Raw genomic sequence first — 12745 nt, forward strand, 5'->3', positions numbered from 1 at the left:
AAAAAAAAAATCATAAATATAATTTTTTATTCTAAAGAAATAATGATATTACCAAAGGTTTGAAAAGAAGAAGAAAGAATCAACCATGATCTATAAACGTAACACAACTATAGTTAGAATGTTGATATGTATCCTACAAATTTTTTCCCTCATTGCAATCAAGCATATATATATGTATATATTAAATCCTGCATTACACTTAATATTAAATTATAATCTTCTTTCCTATAACTACATTGTTTCCAAATCCTGATTTTTAATGGATGAATAATAATCCATTAAACATCTATTAATCATTCCCTCCATTGCCAAGCAAACATTGCTGTTTTAACTTTTTTCACAATTGCAAATAATTCTAAAGTGAAGGCTTTAACAAATGTTTATTTTTCTGACTTTAGATATTTTTTTGTAATCTGAATTCATGAGAGTAGAATTCTTGAGTCAAAGTTTATGAAAATTTTTACAGTTCATAGGAAAGCCTCTTTTGGTGAGAAATGGTTATTATTCCAGAAACACGTGCAGAATCACTGGTGACCAGACTGTCCTTAGAACATCCTGAAATTGCTAACCTATGTAATATTGAATCCAGCTCTTTGATCTTTTCCTGGAGATAACCTGTCATTCTTTGCCATTTACTTTTCTTTTTTCAAATATTTTTTAGATGTTGATGAACCTTTATTTTATTCATTCATTCATGTGCAGCACTGAGAATCAAACCCAATGCCTCATCCATGCTAAGCAAGTGCTCTAACAGTGAGCCACAACCCCAGTCCTGCCATTTACTTCTATCTCAACATTATCTCATTCTATAAAAAATAATCCTCAAATAAAACTTATAATATTTTTCATAAGTTTTTGTATTGAATTATTATAATACACATATGATAATAAATGTAATGTTACAAAGTGAATGTTTAGTGTTCTTAATCTGCACTTACTAAAGTTAGAAATGTTTCTTCTATTAAACAATCTTGTTCATCATAGAATATTCTTATATATTAACAGTTAAAGTTGACTCACATCTCTTTTACGTTGATCCTTTTTCAATTGAGCAATCTCTCTGTTTCTTCTAGATTCTGTCAGCCGGGCTTTCTCTTGTTCTTCTTTCATTTGTTTCATTAGGCGAACCTAAAATTAGGGATATACATCTCTTGGAATTATTCTCTCACGACATTCACAAAATCAATACATGTATGGAAATAAGTTCCCAAAATTCTGAATACACAACATGGAAACACATGGGTTTATGCTTCACACTTAAGAAAGTCAGTTCTTATTTTTGTAGGATAAATATATTTTTATACATTCCTGCCAAGTTGCTTAGTGCTCTATGCTTTCCATATTCAATGTTCAGTTGTTCTGTAACCTAACTGAGATTTTGAAACTTATTCTCAGTAGACAATTAATCGTGAACAAGTTACTTTAGTTTTCTCATCTATGAAGTGGAAATACTACTTCTAAAGAACTGAACTAATGTGAGAATTCAATGAGTTAATAGTTGATGATGTTCATAAGAGGGTCTAGTGAATAAATAACACCTACAATTTTTCAGCTATTGTTGTTGGTATTACCAACTGTACAACATTATGATCTAACTACTTCCTAAATAATTTTAATGTGAACTATTTTAAGGAAACTACACTGATTTTCAGACCAGACTTTATGAATAATCAATCCTACAAACCAAACAGAAGAAAGATCAGGATTCACAGTCCCTTTGGTCAGGTGAAGAAAATGTGTACTTTTCCATATATGAGACTCACAAACATCAAATTCAAGACAGTTGTTTCCTCTTGGGAAATGGGGAACATGATTAGGAAGGGATGAACAAGAGGCATGTTGTCTATCTGTTCAAATATTTTGAACTAGATTATAGATATCATGTTTAATATTTTGAACTAGACAGTGGATATAATGTTTATTATGGTATTAAGTTTTCTGCATGTCTGAAATATTTTGCTTTTTGTTTACCTCGTACAAGAGGTTTATGAGAAATATGCAAAGTTTGCAAAGCTCTGTTGACCCACATGTTTTCAGTTACTCTGGAGAAGGCTTTGATGAGGTATAACTATTGGAAACAAATTCTAATTGCTAAAGGAAAGTGCAACATTTGTAAGATTGGTTTACTTTTTATTGAATATGGAAAGAGCCACAACAATTTCTTTGTCCCAAGTGACATAAGCATCCTTAAGATCAAACTTCAATGGAAAATATAATGAATACCTTTGTTTTTTTCATTTCCATCACATCCTGTTGCAATTTCTTCAATTGCTTTTCATACTGAGACTGATTTTTAAGCAACCTTGCATGTTCTTTTTGAGCTGTCTGAAGTCTCTGCAGTTCTTTATTCATAGCTTGTAGTTTCTTTTCATATTCAGACTTAACTTTTTTTGCCTTTTCTTCTGAGTAAGATTCCACTGAGCCTAAATCACCAAAGGATATTTGTATTTGTTTTTGTGAGTCATGCTTTATTTCAGACTTACAACTTATAACCCTAAGGAAGAGTTACCCACATCTCAAGAAACAGGGTATTTTCTATCGTCTTCTCTTTTTTTTATCTACTCAATCTGTTTAACAATTATTGAAATAATATTTTTAAATTTCTCAATATTGAATCAAGATATTCAAACAATTTACCACACTTTGAATAAAATAATTAAACACCCTATACAGATATCATCATGAAAAATAAAAATAAATAACAGTTTTTAACATAATGAGAAACATAACAAAGAAATGGTTGTAGGTAAAATACAATTTTTAAGTTAAAAAAATACAAATTTGACTTGCAAAAAATACAACAAACTTTGACTTGCACAAACTTTGACTTGTGAATTATAATTTTTTCTTCTAAAGTATAAGACTATAAATAACCATTCTGATTATTTTCATTTCTCATCTGCATCAAATATAATTCTTACCTAAGTTTTGAAGCACTTGGTCTCTTTCAAGCTGAGTATCCCGGATTTTATGTTGTAGCATCATTAGCTTCTCTTCATACTGCCTTTTCAGCGTCTGCAGTCTTTTCTGGCTATTTTCTAGCTCATCAATCAGTTTTTGCTTAATTGCAATTTCACATGTAATGTTTGCTAAGTCTGCTTGATAATTGGCTATTTTAAAAAGAAGAAAATAAAAATACTGGGAATAGGAAAAAATATAATTCTATCTATCAAACAAGAATGTAAAAACCATCATCTACTTGTAGGAATTCATTTGGCAGCTAAAAGGAAATTTCTTAAATTAACCAAAATCTAAAAATGCGGAAGAAAGGGCTGAGGTTGTGGCTCAGAGGTACAGCTCTTGCCTAGCATGTGTGAGGCACTGGGTTCAATCCTCAGCACAACATAAAATAAAAAAATAAAAATATGTGTCCACTTGTAACTAACAAATAAATATTAAAAAAAAATAAAAAGTCGAACAAGATAGTGTATTCATATTGGTCAGGACAATAGACACTATCTATACTAAAGAACAGAAGACACAATGACTAAATCCAATCAGGAAAGGAACTCATTTGCTCAGTCTTGGAGTGTGTATGTAGGTCAGCAGTCATAAAAGCCGCTTTCATCTAGGATGAAATAGAGACTGGGAAGAGTTTTCTATCCTGGTTTAAATAACTACCCAAACAGAATTGCTGCCCTCATACTAAAGGGCAAGTACCTTTTTCATCTGATTCAGAATCTGATTCATCAGAGCTTTCACCCCCTTCAATGTCATCTTCCTCCTCTTCCTCCTCCTCTTCCTCATCCTCATGATCACTCACTTCTTGACTCTCTTCCTGAAATGTGATTTGTGACCATTAAAAGTACAACACTGGCATAGCAAACTGATTGCCTCATTAATAGAAACTGCTTGAATACAATGTATAGAAGCACAAAAAAAAATGTCACTTTCATTAGCTCAAAAACCATCCCAAGATTTTAAAGTTATTATATAATAATTTTGTCTTTAATCAAGAAGTACTTTATCTCTCATAGTTTTCTATCTCCACACACATAGAATGCTTTCGCAACAGGCCAGGTTGAGAGTTGTCAATGACTTAGAACTCAGGCTTCTAAAGAAAAAAGTCCTCAACACATGACAACCACTTCCTTTTCTACACACAAATAAGCATCAGCAACAAGAACAACCTCATCTGAGTATTACAATTTACAAGTTAATTCTTCCAAACTTACTACTTCTAAATCATTGCTTTCTCTTTCTGAAACACCCTTCTCTTCTTTCTTCTCCTGGTCAGTGTCTGTGTTATCTTCTTTACCAGCCACACTAAAAAAAGGAACATTAGGGTGTAGTGTTAAAGTCCAAAACAAAATTGTTCACTTTTTCTCTCAATTTTTTTAAATTATCATTTGTGAAAATGTACTAAAAAACTTGGTCACTTGACTTAGCAAAGCTATTCTGTCTAATGCTTCAGAGAAAACTAGAAATCACTATTCACATCATTACAGGAGAGCTCATTTTCTAGAAACATTGACAAACAGATTATATCCTAAAGTATAAGATCTTATGAGACACTAAAATCTAGCCACAATAACTACCTATTAACTATAATGTACAAGGCAATTTAAATTCACAAGAAAGCAAAACACACATTTTTGTTTTCTGGTCTGAATATATAAAACTTTTTCCCAAAAAATACAAAGCTATGAAAACTATACTTTTGTCAATGTCCTAATAAATTTGAGAATAATTTTAAAGACTTAAAATAAGTTTGTCCACAGTGTGTTGGTCTATGCTAGCTATATCCATCAGAGTATTCAGGTCTTTTAGGTCATTTCCACAGGACAGGGCTGTTATCACAGAATGGTTCTTTGCATATCAAAACTAGTTCGGGCTTCCGCAACAAGATTCCACATTCAATAGGAAGCCCTCGTTTTTCAGTGATCTAGTACCTACAGCCATAACTACACAATGGTGTCACATAATGTTTATAGCTGAACTAATTCAGTGGTCCTAGGAGAAGATATAAGACTGTGTTGAGTAAAGTTTTGCACATCCAAACTACTCTGATACTTTTTAGGGTTAGCAACCATGATCAAGTATGGATAGAAGTTATACTTCAGTTCACTAGACTTATACATTTAATCAAGTTAAATAATATTAAGAAAATGAACAGTAAATGAATTTATATGATTGCTTCTACAGTAACAGTTTTAAATCATTAAGAATAAAAAGAATACTTGCATAAGCCAGTGTTCTCCAAATAATATTCCTCTAAAAAGAGCTTTTAAATTTTATCAGAATAGCTTCATAACAGCTTAATTTTTTTCAGATATTGTGCTAGATTGAATAATTTCCCTGCTACATGTACTTATTTTTAGACTATAGGCAAAACAAAAACAGTTTCATTTAGACCCTGTCATTATTTATTTAATTCAAAAGCTTAACTCTAGGTTCTTATCCCACAGATATTTCTGTACTCAGAACCATAGAAATATAAATTTTTCACCTTATAAATACTTTTCTGAGTTCATCATATATGTTCACTTGTGTGAGTTTTTTATTTGATGTCTGTCTTTCCCAATAGAATGACAGTCTCATGAAGGCAAAGAGCATGTGTGGCTCAGCTCTATATTCCCAGTACCCAGAAAGGGCACACAATAAATGTCCTGAAGTATTGCTGAATAAGTCAATCCCTATGACTTTTCATGAGCACCTCTGTTTTAATAAGCCTTATGTGTCTCACACTCTAGTTAAGTTGGAATAGAATGGTAAGGTTTGAAAACTGCACTTAGATGCATGGAAGACAGCACATCTCTGGAGTAAGAAAAAAGTGCCAGTAAGAATAGCAGAAAAAGAATCTTAACTAGAGTCAAGTAAGTTGTTCACGGGTTTTGCTGAGTGTTATTAGAGAAAAATGAATTTGAAGAAACTTAGAAATCACCCAGAAAGAAACTTTCTGTCAAACAAGAAACAATTTTATGTGATATATTGAATACCTCTTTAGGTTGCTTATAATATACTAGGACTGCTGGTTACCACCATCATGCCGTTCAAGCTAAAAATCTAAAAAGAAATCACCTACCCCTCCATCCAACCATATTAAAAAGTCAGCAAAGTGGACTCAAATACTGTCCTACTTGAAGTTTGTGACCAAGGCTTAGAGCTAGCAAAGGAGAACATGTTAGCAAGACATATGCCTCAGGTCTCCCTACCCCACCCCATGCAATATCACTATATCACCCACAACAGTTGCAGCTTACAATTTTTCTTATTGTTGGTTCCTTCATTAGTTCAAGATCCATCCCAAAACCCTGTTTGCTCAGTTTGTAACCATAGGACCATTTTATTCCAAATATTTGATTGAATACGCACTCCTGCTCTCCCCAAGTCACCAATATCCTGCTTAATAACTGTTATCTTTCACATATATATTAAATAATGAATTATAAGTTGTTTATGCCATTCTGATGCAGAAAAAAAGAGCTGTCCTGATTTTACATGATTAATTCACCATTACAAATCACTTTGAAGAATTCAGGTTTTAAAATATAAGTTGATACTTAAAATTATTACACTCAAATATTCAAGTTTTTCTCAACAAATTTGCACTTCACATAGAATCAGAATCTTGGGAGCTAGAAGTAAAATTCGTAATGAACCCATTCATTTGGTAAATAAAAAAGAAACTGTGGCCTGGGGAGGTTAATTCCCTACAGGAAATTAAAACCAAATGTTTTGACTCCCAGGCCAGTATTCTAGAAGCTTTCACTCAAAGCTCAGCTCACAGATCTGAAGCACATGCATCACTAGGACCTTTTTAATATGCTGAATACAAGGCTCCACCTCAATCTTACTGAGTCAGAATCTTTATTTTTTTATCAAAATCCCCAGAGATATGTATATCCCCAGAGATATGTATTTATGGTTGAGAAATACTGTCTACCAAACTGCATAGCTTTTGATATCCTTCAAGGATCACATTAAAGTTGCAAGTAAACTATTTGCTAAGTACGTTTAAAGGATATTTTCAAGGTGGTAAAATGCTTCCACACATAACTTTAATGTTGCATCTTATTTCACCTTTTAAAAATAAAAGAAATTTCACAATTTAATATTTTTATTTAATAATAATGCTAAATGTTATCCTAAATATATAATAATTCAGTGAGTTCTAGTGTGATCTACAATTAGAATTACATTCTAATTGTAGAAAACTTAAAGAAATTATAGACTGATGAAATATAAATTTAGAAATTTTAGAATACTTATAATGTATAGAATATAATTATGGAATATATATTATAAAATAATTTCAAGAAAATAAAGTTTTTAAGATAGGGATAGTTAGGGTGAAATATTCATTTAGTTGCACAGTAAAAATTCTCAAGTTCTTATCTTAAATAAGAAATAAATTTCTAAAGTGGTGTTTCTAAAATAATTAAATATTATTTTGAAAGTAGCTTATTTACTTAATCAATTTGGATATATAACCTGGAGATCTGTTTAGAAAATCTATGAAGAAAAGTACTAATAAGAAGTAAAATACTACTTGATCCTTATTTAAGTAATCATAATTCAAATTTTCATAATCCAAATTCAAGTAATCATAATCATAATGCAAATTTTCATTAAAGTTCAGCAATAAGCTTCTCCGCTTTCTCAGATTCCGAACAGAAATAAGGAATCTATCCTGATCTTGATACTCACTTCCTAATACATTTTAAAAGCAAATTTTTGTTTTCTAGTTCAACCTTAAGAAAACCTCACAAGTCTTATCTATAGTAAGGCCACAGTTTCCTTTTGCTTTTGTTGTCATGTTTTCTAACAGATTACACCAAATAAGGAAGAAAAGAGAAAGAGGCCCACCCATGTGCACGGAAGTGCTACATCAAAAATGCTAATTCCTGCCCAATCAATAATTACCACTCTGCTCACACGTTTCTGAAAGATACAAAATTACTGGCTTTTTAAAAAAAATAAATCCAGTAGTAGGGTATTGCTCATTTTTGTACTATAAAAGTTAAGTCATCATCATAACTATGACAGTTTACTCTAAAAATCCATAAAATTACCTGGATTTTAATTTAAGTAACTAGTGAAGTTTTTATTCTTAAAAATGTACCTTAAAAATGTTTTTGGTACCTTTGTTGTTTCTGTAAAAATCATCAATATTTTTAAGAGTATACAATTAATATAGTCTGAAGCAATCTACAAATCTATAACACATTTCCTTGTTAATGGCAACTAAGTATTTAAACAACATTTTAATAAAAAACCTGGGAAATATTCCAACCTTCTTTCTTCTCGATTGCTTTCCTCAAGTTTCTGTAGCCTTCAAAATCACGAGGCACAGTATTGGAAGGCCAAGCCAATGAAGGACAAACCAGACAGTAAAAAGCGAAAGTGATAAGAAGGTAAAAATGATACATGAGCTTGAAGACTTTAAAATAAATTTTAAAAGATATCATCAAAGGACAATACACAGTAAAAAGGCAATACATTTTGTATGAATAAAAAATAAGCAGAAAATCAAGTAGCATTTTATCTAGGAAGAATAAACAGAGACTATCAGTTGAAATTATTCAGCAGTAAAATGTACAGTCTCAATTTATCTAAATTGATAAGTAGTATGAGTATGTAGATGCCGTTGCTTTTAAATTTTGAAATGGATCAATTTTCTCAATTTCCCCCCACCAAAAAAGCCCACTTTCAATGAGATAGTCTCTTTCTTTTAAATCTTTACAAAAGACCATTTAATGGCATCATTTAATATCTTCACAAAGTAATGCCTTTATACCAGAATATGAAAATACTAATACTACATACTAGAATGCTACTTTCAAAAACTTGTTTTTTGTTTTAATATACTACATGTGAACATCACTAAATCTAAATTTTAAAATTCTCTATCAAAATTATACATGAAATGGTATACAGGCAAATGAATATGGTTGTTATGATATTAGTGAAAAACTGTAATTTTATTAATTGAAAATAAAGTCTCATAACATTGGGATTAAGGATTTTACTGTACTATCATAAAATACCTACCAAAAGGGCATACCTAAGACAAAGTGGAAATAAAATGGAAACTATAGTGCTTTCCATTAGTAAGTTTTTTAAGCAAAATGTATAAGAAAAATATAAATTTGTAGATATAGACTTTGAAATATAACTTAAGGAATATTTCATACACAATCTTACAGGGAAGGCACTACTCAATGGAATGTACTATATTTCATTATTTGTCATGTAGACAAAAAATAGGTGCTAGGCTCTATTTAAGAATATAGCAATCTGGATGTAGCGCATTTCTGCCCTGAATTCCAAAATGATTCTTTGTTATCATCAATATTTAAAAATGAAGAGATTGAGCTTGGGGTAGGTATGATTTATTTCATTAAGCCAGTTCTTCTCATTTAAATTTTATCCTGTGTATGCTTGCATTTAATTTTTTGGTCTGTGATTTTTTTTAACAATCAACATATACCGCTACTACAAGATAAGACTAGCAATCTTTCTAAAAGGAAAAGAAAAAAAGTCTAGAATGATATTAACCAGGGATCAAATGGTTGAGTATAGCAGTTAGAAAAAGGAAAGTAAGCCGCCATTTAAGAAATCTGTGTGCTTTTAGAGTTTCAACCCAACACCACTAAATATGAATATAGTGCAGTCTGAAGGATGAGAGAAGTTTTCATTTTATTGCAAGTCATTTAAAGCTAGATATCCAAAAACATGGAACTAAATGTGTGAATGGTAATTTTTTATATACACAAAATTTTAAGTCTAAACTAGGCTTATACTGATCATAATGAGCTACAATGGCTCAAAAGACATGGTTCTCTAATTATAAGCCCAAATTTCCTACTCCAATATAAAGAATTTTTGTTTACCTAACAAAAGAGAACTATATTAAAATGTACAGATTGCATGAACCAAAAAGCAGATCAATTTTAAATGTCTCTCCAATTGGGCCTTTAAAAAACATTGCAATCAATATTTCAAAAAGACAGTGAAGAGGCAGAGATAAACTGATAATCCAACACCTTCTCCATATCGTAGAGGAGTTCAGTTTCTATTTTATTTGGTGCAAATACAATGCTGAAAAAGAAATTTTGCCAACAATTCTAACATTTACATAAGTGAAAAATGGGTAACATTGCCTATGCAATCATTCAGAGGCAAATAACGTAGTTAACATCGTATCTATGAGACTTGTCAGTCCCCTGTTTTTTTCTACCTAAACCCCTGGTTTCTTTTTAGGTGCACAAAAATAAGGCCAAAGAATTAGAAGTGCACTTAAAACCCCACATATTAACTATCAGTTTCAGCTCTGGTAAGAATGATAACAGAAGAGGATATCTGCCTTTGTGTAGGTCAATTAATTTTTGGCATCCTCCTTGAATGCAAATTCAGCTTCTCACATAAAAATGCCACTCTTCCTACTAACTTTTACATTGTCAGAGAACTCGAAGCTACTAAAACCAAACCAGCAACACAAAACAGTAAATTCAAAGACAAGAACTTCTAAACAACATGCCGATCCAATGGTAAGCAGCTGTGACAGCCATGACAGCTCAGAACAGTCTATGCCAAAGGTCAAGCCCCAGACAGGTTTAGGAATTCTCAGTTGAAGGAGGATTAAAACATCCTCCCTACTTTGCTTGGTTTTCTTCTTCATTAGGCTCCACTGTCTGAAATTTCACTGGATTAATGTGTCCTCTCTTACCAACCATTTTCTCAGTATGAATTCTTTTAGTCAGCTTTGCTCCTGGGTTTAAATTCAAGGAGATGAGAGGAGAAAAGCAGATGATTTTGAAATGTGGAGCACTTCTGGATAGGGCAGAATGATGTGAGAACTAGTGTGCACAAGAGAATGGACTGAGGCAGCAAGGGTACATAGGGAATCAGGAAAAATGAACAAGTAAAGCAGAAATTCACATTTTTCCCCCAAAGGCTGGCCTATACCCAAGACAGGGAAAGATTTTTTTTTCTTTTTTTGATTTTTCTTGCTCCCATCTGAATTACTCTTACCACACTATAAATTGGTCAAAAATTATTTCATACGAATATACCAAATACCATGCATTTATAAAAATTAGTCCCAACTTCTGATCAATTAATTCATCACTAAACTATCTGTGCAAATTGAAGCAGAGCCCAAATTTTGCAGTGTACTCTTTTGTAGACAAAATGGATGAACATGAGGTCTACAATGCAAATGATCCCAAATCAATAAATCCATGCAGGTTCTATGGCCTCCAGGAAGCTCCAGAGGAAGACTAAACACTAGCTTTAGCACAGCTGCAGTTATTCTGAACACTCTGGGGCTCTTGGCTTATTGTGTGTTTGTTTTGTTTCAATCCTTTGGCTAAAAAGAGAGCTGATCTATGTTTTAAAATAGGAATTTATATTACATACATCTAAAAGTTACTGAGATCTAAGAGTGATGAATGAAATGCTTTATCAACCTGAGTAAAATAATTGGTTTTCATTTTCAATCCATAACATTTGTCTACAGTGTAGTAAGACAACTTTCATTAAATTCTATAAATTTGTGTATGTAATAATATGAATTCGTAAAATTTATCTCCAGATAAATCTTCTATTTTCACATTGTAAGAGTGTCACACTTATGTAAACATGGTCTATAAAGCACTAGGTAAGATAATAAATTTTAGGAACTATTAATTTGCTTTTCTCATTTTAAGTTTTCTTATCTGGCTTATTCTTTTGACTCACAAACATTTTATCTCCAATTATACCCCTATTTGTTAGGAAATAACTTATTTTCCTCATTTAGGTTTTATATTTAAATCCAGTCCTTCAGGGAGTTACTATTATTATCAATACCTACTATTTTCTTTATCATAAGAATTATTTTTCCAAACTAACATACTTACTGAATTGTAATTGTTCAGCTTGAAGTAACTGCTATTTAATTTAAGTTTTGCTTACCTTACAATGGATAGGAGTTCCAAAATAAAGAAACAAGGACATATCTTATTACTAAAGTATTTTCCCATTAGTAAAGTTTATCAGTCAAAAGTGCTTATTACCATGCGTTATCACAAAACAACCTTAACCAGAGATATTGATTTTGAGTACATATCACCCACTATAAAAATATCAAAACCAGCATTTTTATTGGGATTCCTGTTTTTCATTATTCATAGTCACAAGCTATTAAAGCAATACCTCTTAACTTCAAAGGAAAAGGCTCATGACCTTGAAAAGTACACACTTGTTCATACTTACTTACTTATTATTCATAAACACAAACTACCTTGGGTTTAAAAACAAGTCAAACCTTTTGACATTTTGACCACCTACAGATTGGATTTTACAAGTAAATGAAAAGTCATATGCCTAAGTCTCATGTTCATTCAAGTAGAATGTTGAGTAACACTAGTTTCAATAATCCTATGATCATTATTTCAGCTTTAATTGCCTTCCACAAGGGGAGAAGTAATCATTATACATTTCTTAATTCTGCCATAATCAGTCATCCATGAAAAACACCTATTAAGCCATTAGTATCTTAAGATTCAATGCCTCCTAACCATAAAAGTGCAACTCCTTGCATTAATTATTTTAATCACTCTTTTTTAATACAAAAAACAAAGCAGACTTAATCTGAAGAGTTTAAACTTCCTATAACTTTGTTCAAAGAAGAAATGCTTGGGTGCCTAAATAAATTTCTAAATAAACTGAGCAAAGCAGCAAATAGAATTGTATCAATGATAATTCTATAAAGCTCTTCCCCTGTAAAAAAAAAAAAAAAAAAAAAATGTGGCAAATG

General features: G+C 31.5%; 1 protein-coding gene across 11 annotated transcripts in view; it reads right to left on the minus strand.

Annotated features, from left to right (window-relative positions):
* Positions 1-12745, minus strand: part of Kif21a (kinesin family member 21A) — a 148787-nt gene that overhangs the window by 46922 nt on the left and 89120 nt on the right. For 6 of the 11 annotated variants that reach the window (XM_076854299.1, XM_076854305.1, XM_076854303.1 and 3 more), the window contains exons 12-17: positions 8237-8275; positions 4176-4266; positions 3661-3778; positions 2922-3110; positions 2224-2423; positions 1021-1128 (exon numbers count right to left, since the gene is read on the minus strand). In XM_076854299.1, the coding sequence (XP_076710414.1) occupies positions 1021-1128; positions 2224-2423; positions 2922-3110; positions 3661-3778; positions 4176-4266; positions 8237-8275 (745 nt within the window). The remainder of the gene's footprint in view (positions 1-1020; positions 1129-2223; positions 2424-2921; positions 3111-3660; positions 3779-4175; positions 4267-8236; positions 8276-12745) is intronic. The other 5 variants (XM_076854308.1, XM_076854301.1, XM_076854306.1 and 2 more) reach the window with 1 other exon arrangement.

This window comes from Callospermophilus lateralis, chromosome 4 (assembly GCF_048772815.1).
Source record: "Callospermophilus lateralis isolate mCalLat2 chromosome 4, mCalLat2.hap1, whole genome shotgun sequence".
Lineage (NCBI taxonomy): Eukaryota > Metazoa > Chordata > Mammalia > Rodentia > Sciuridae > Callospermophilus > Callospermophilus lateralis.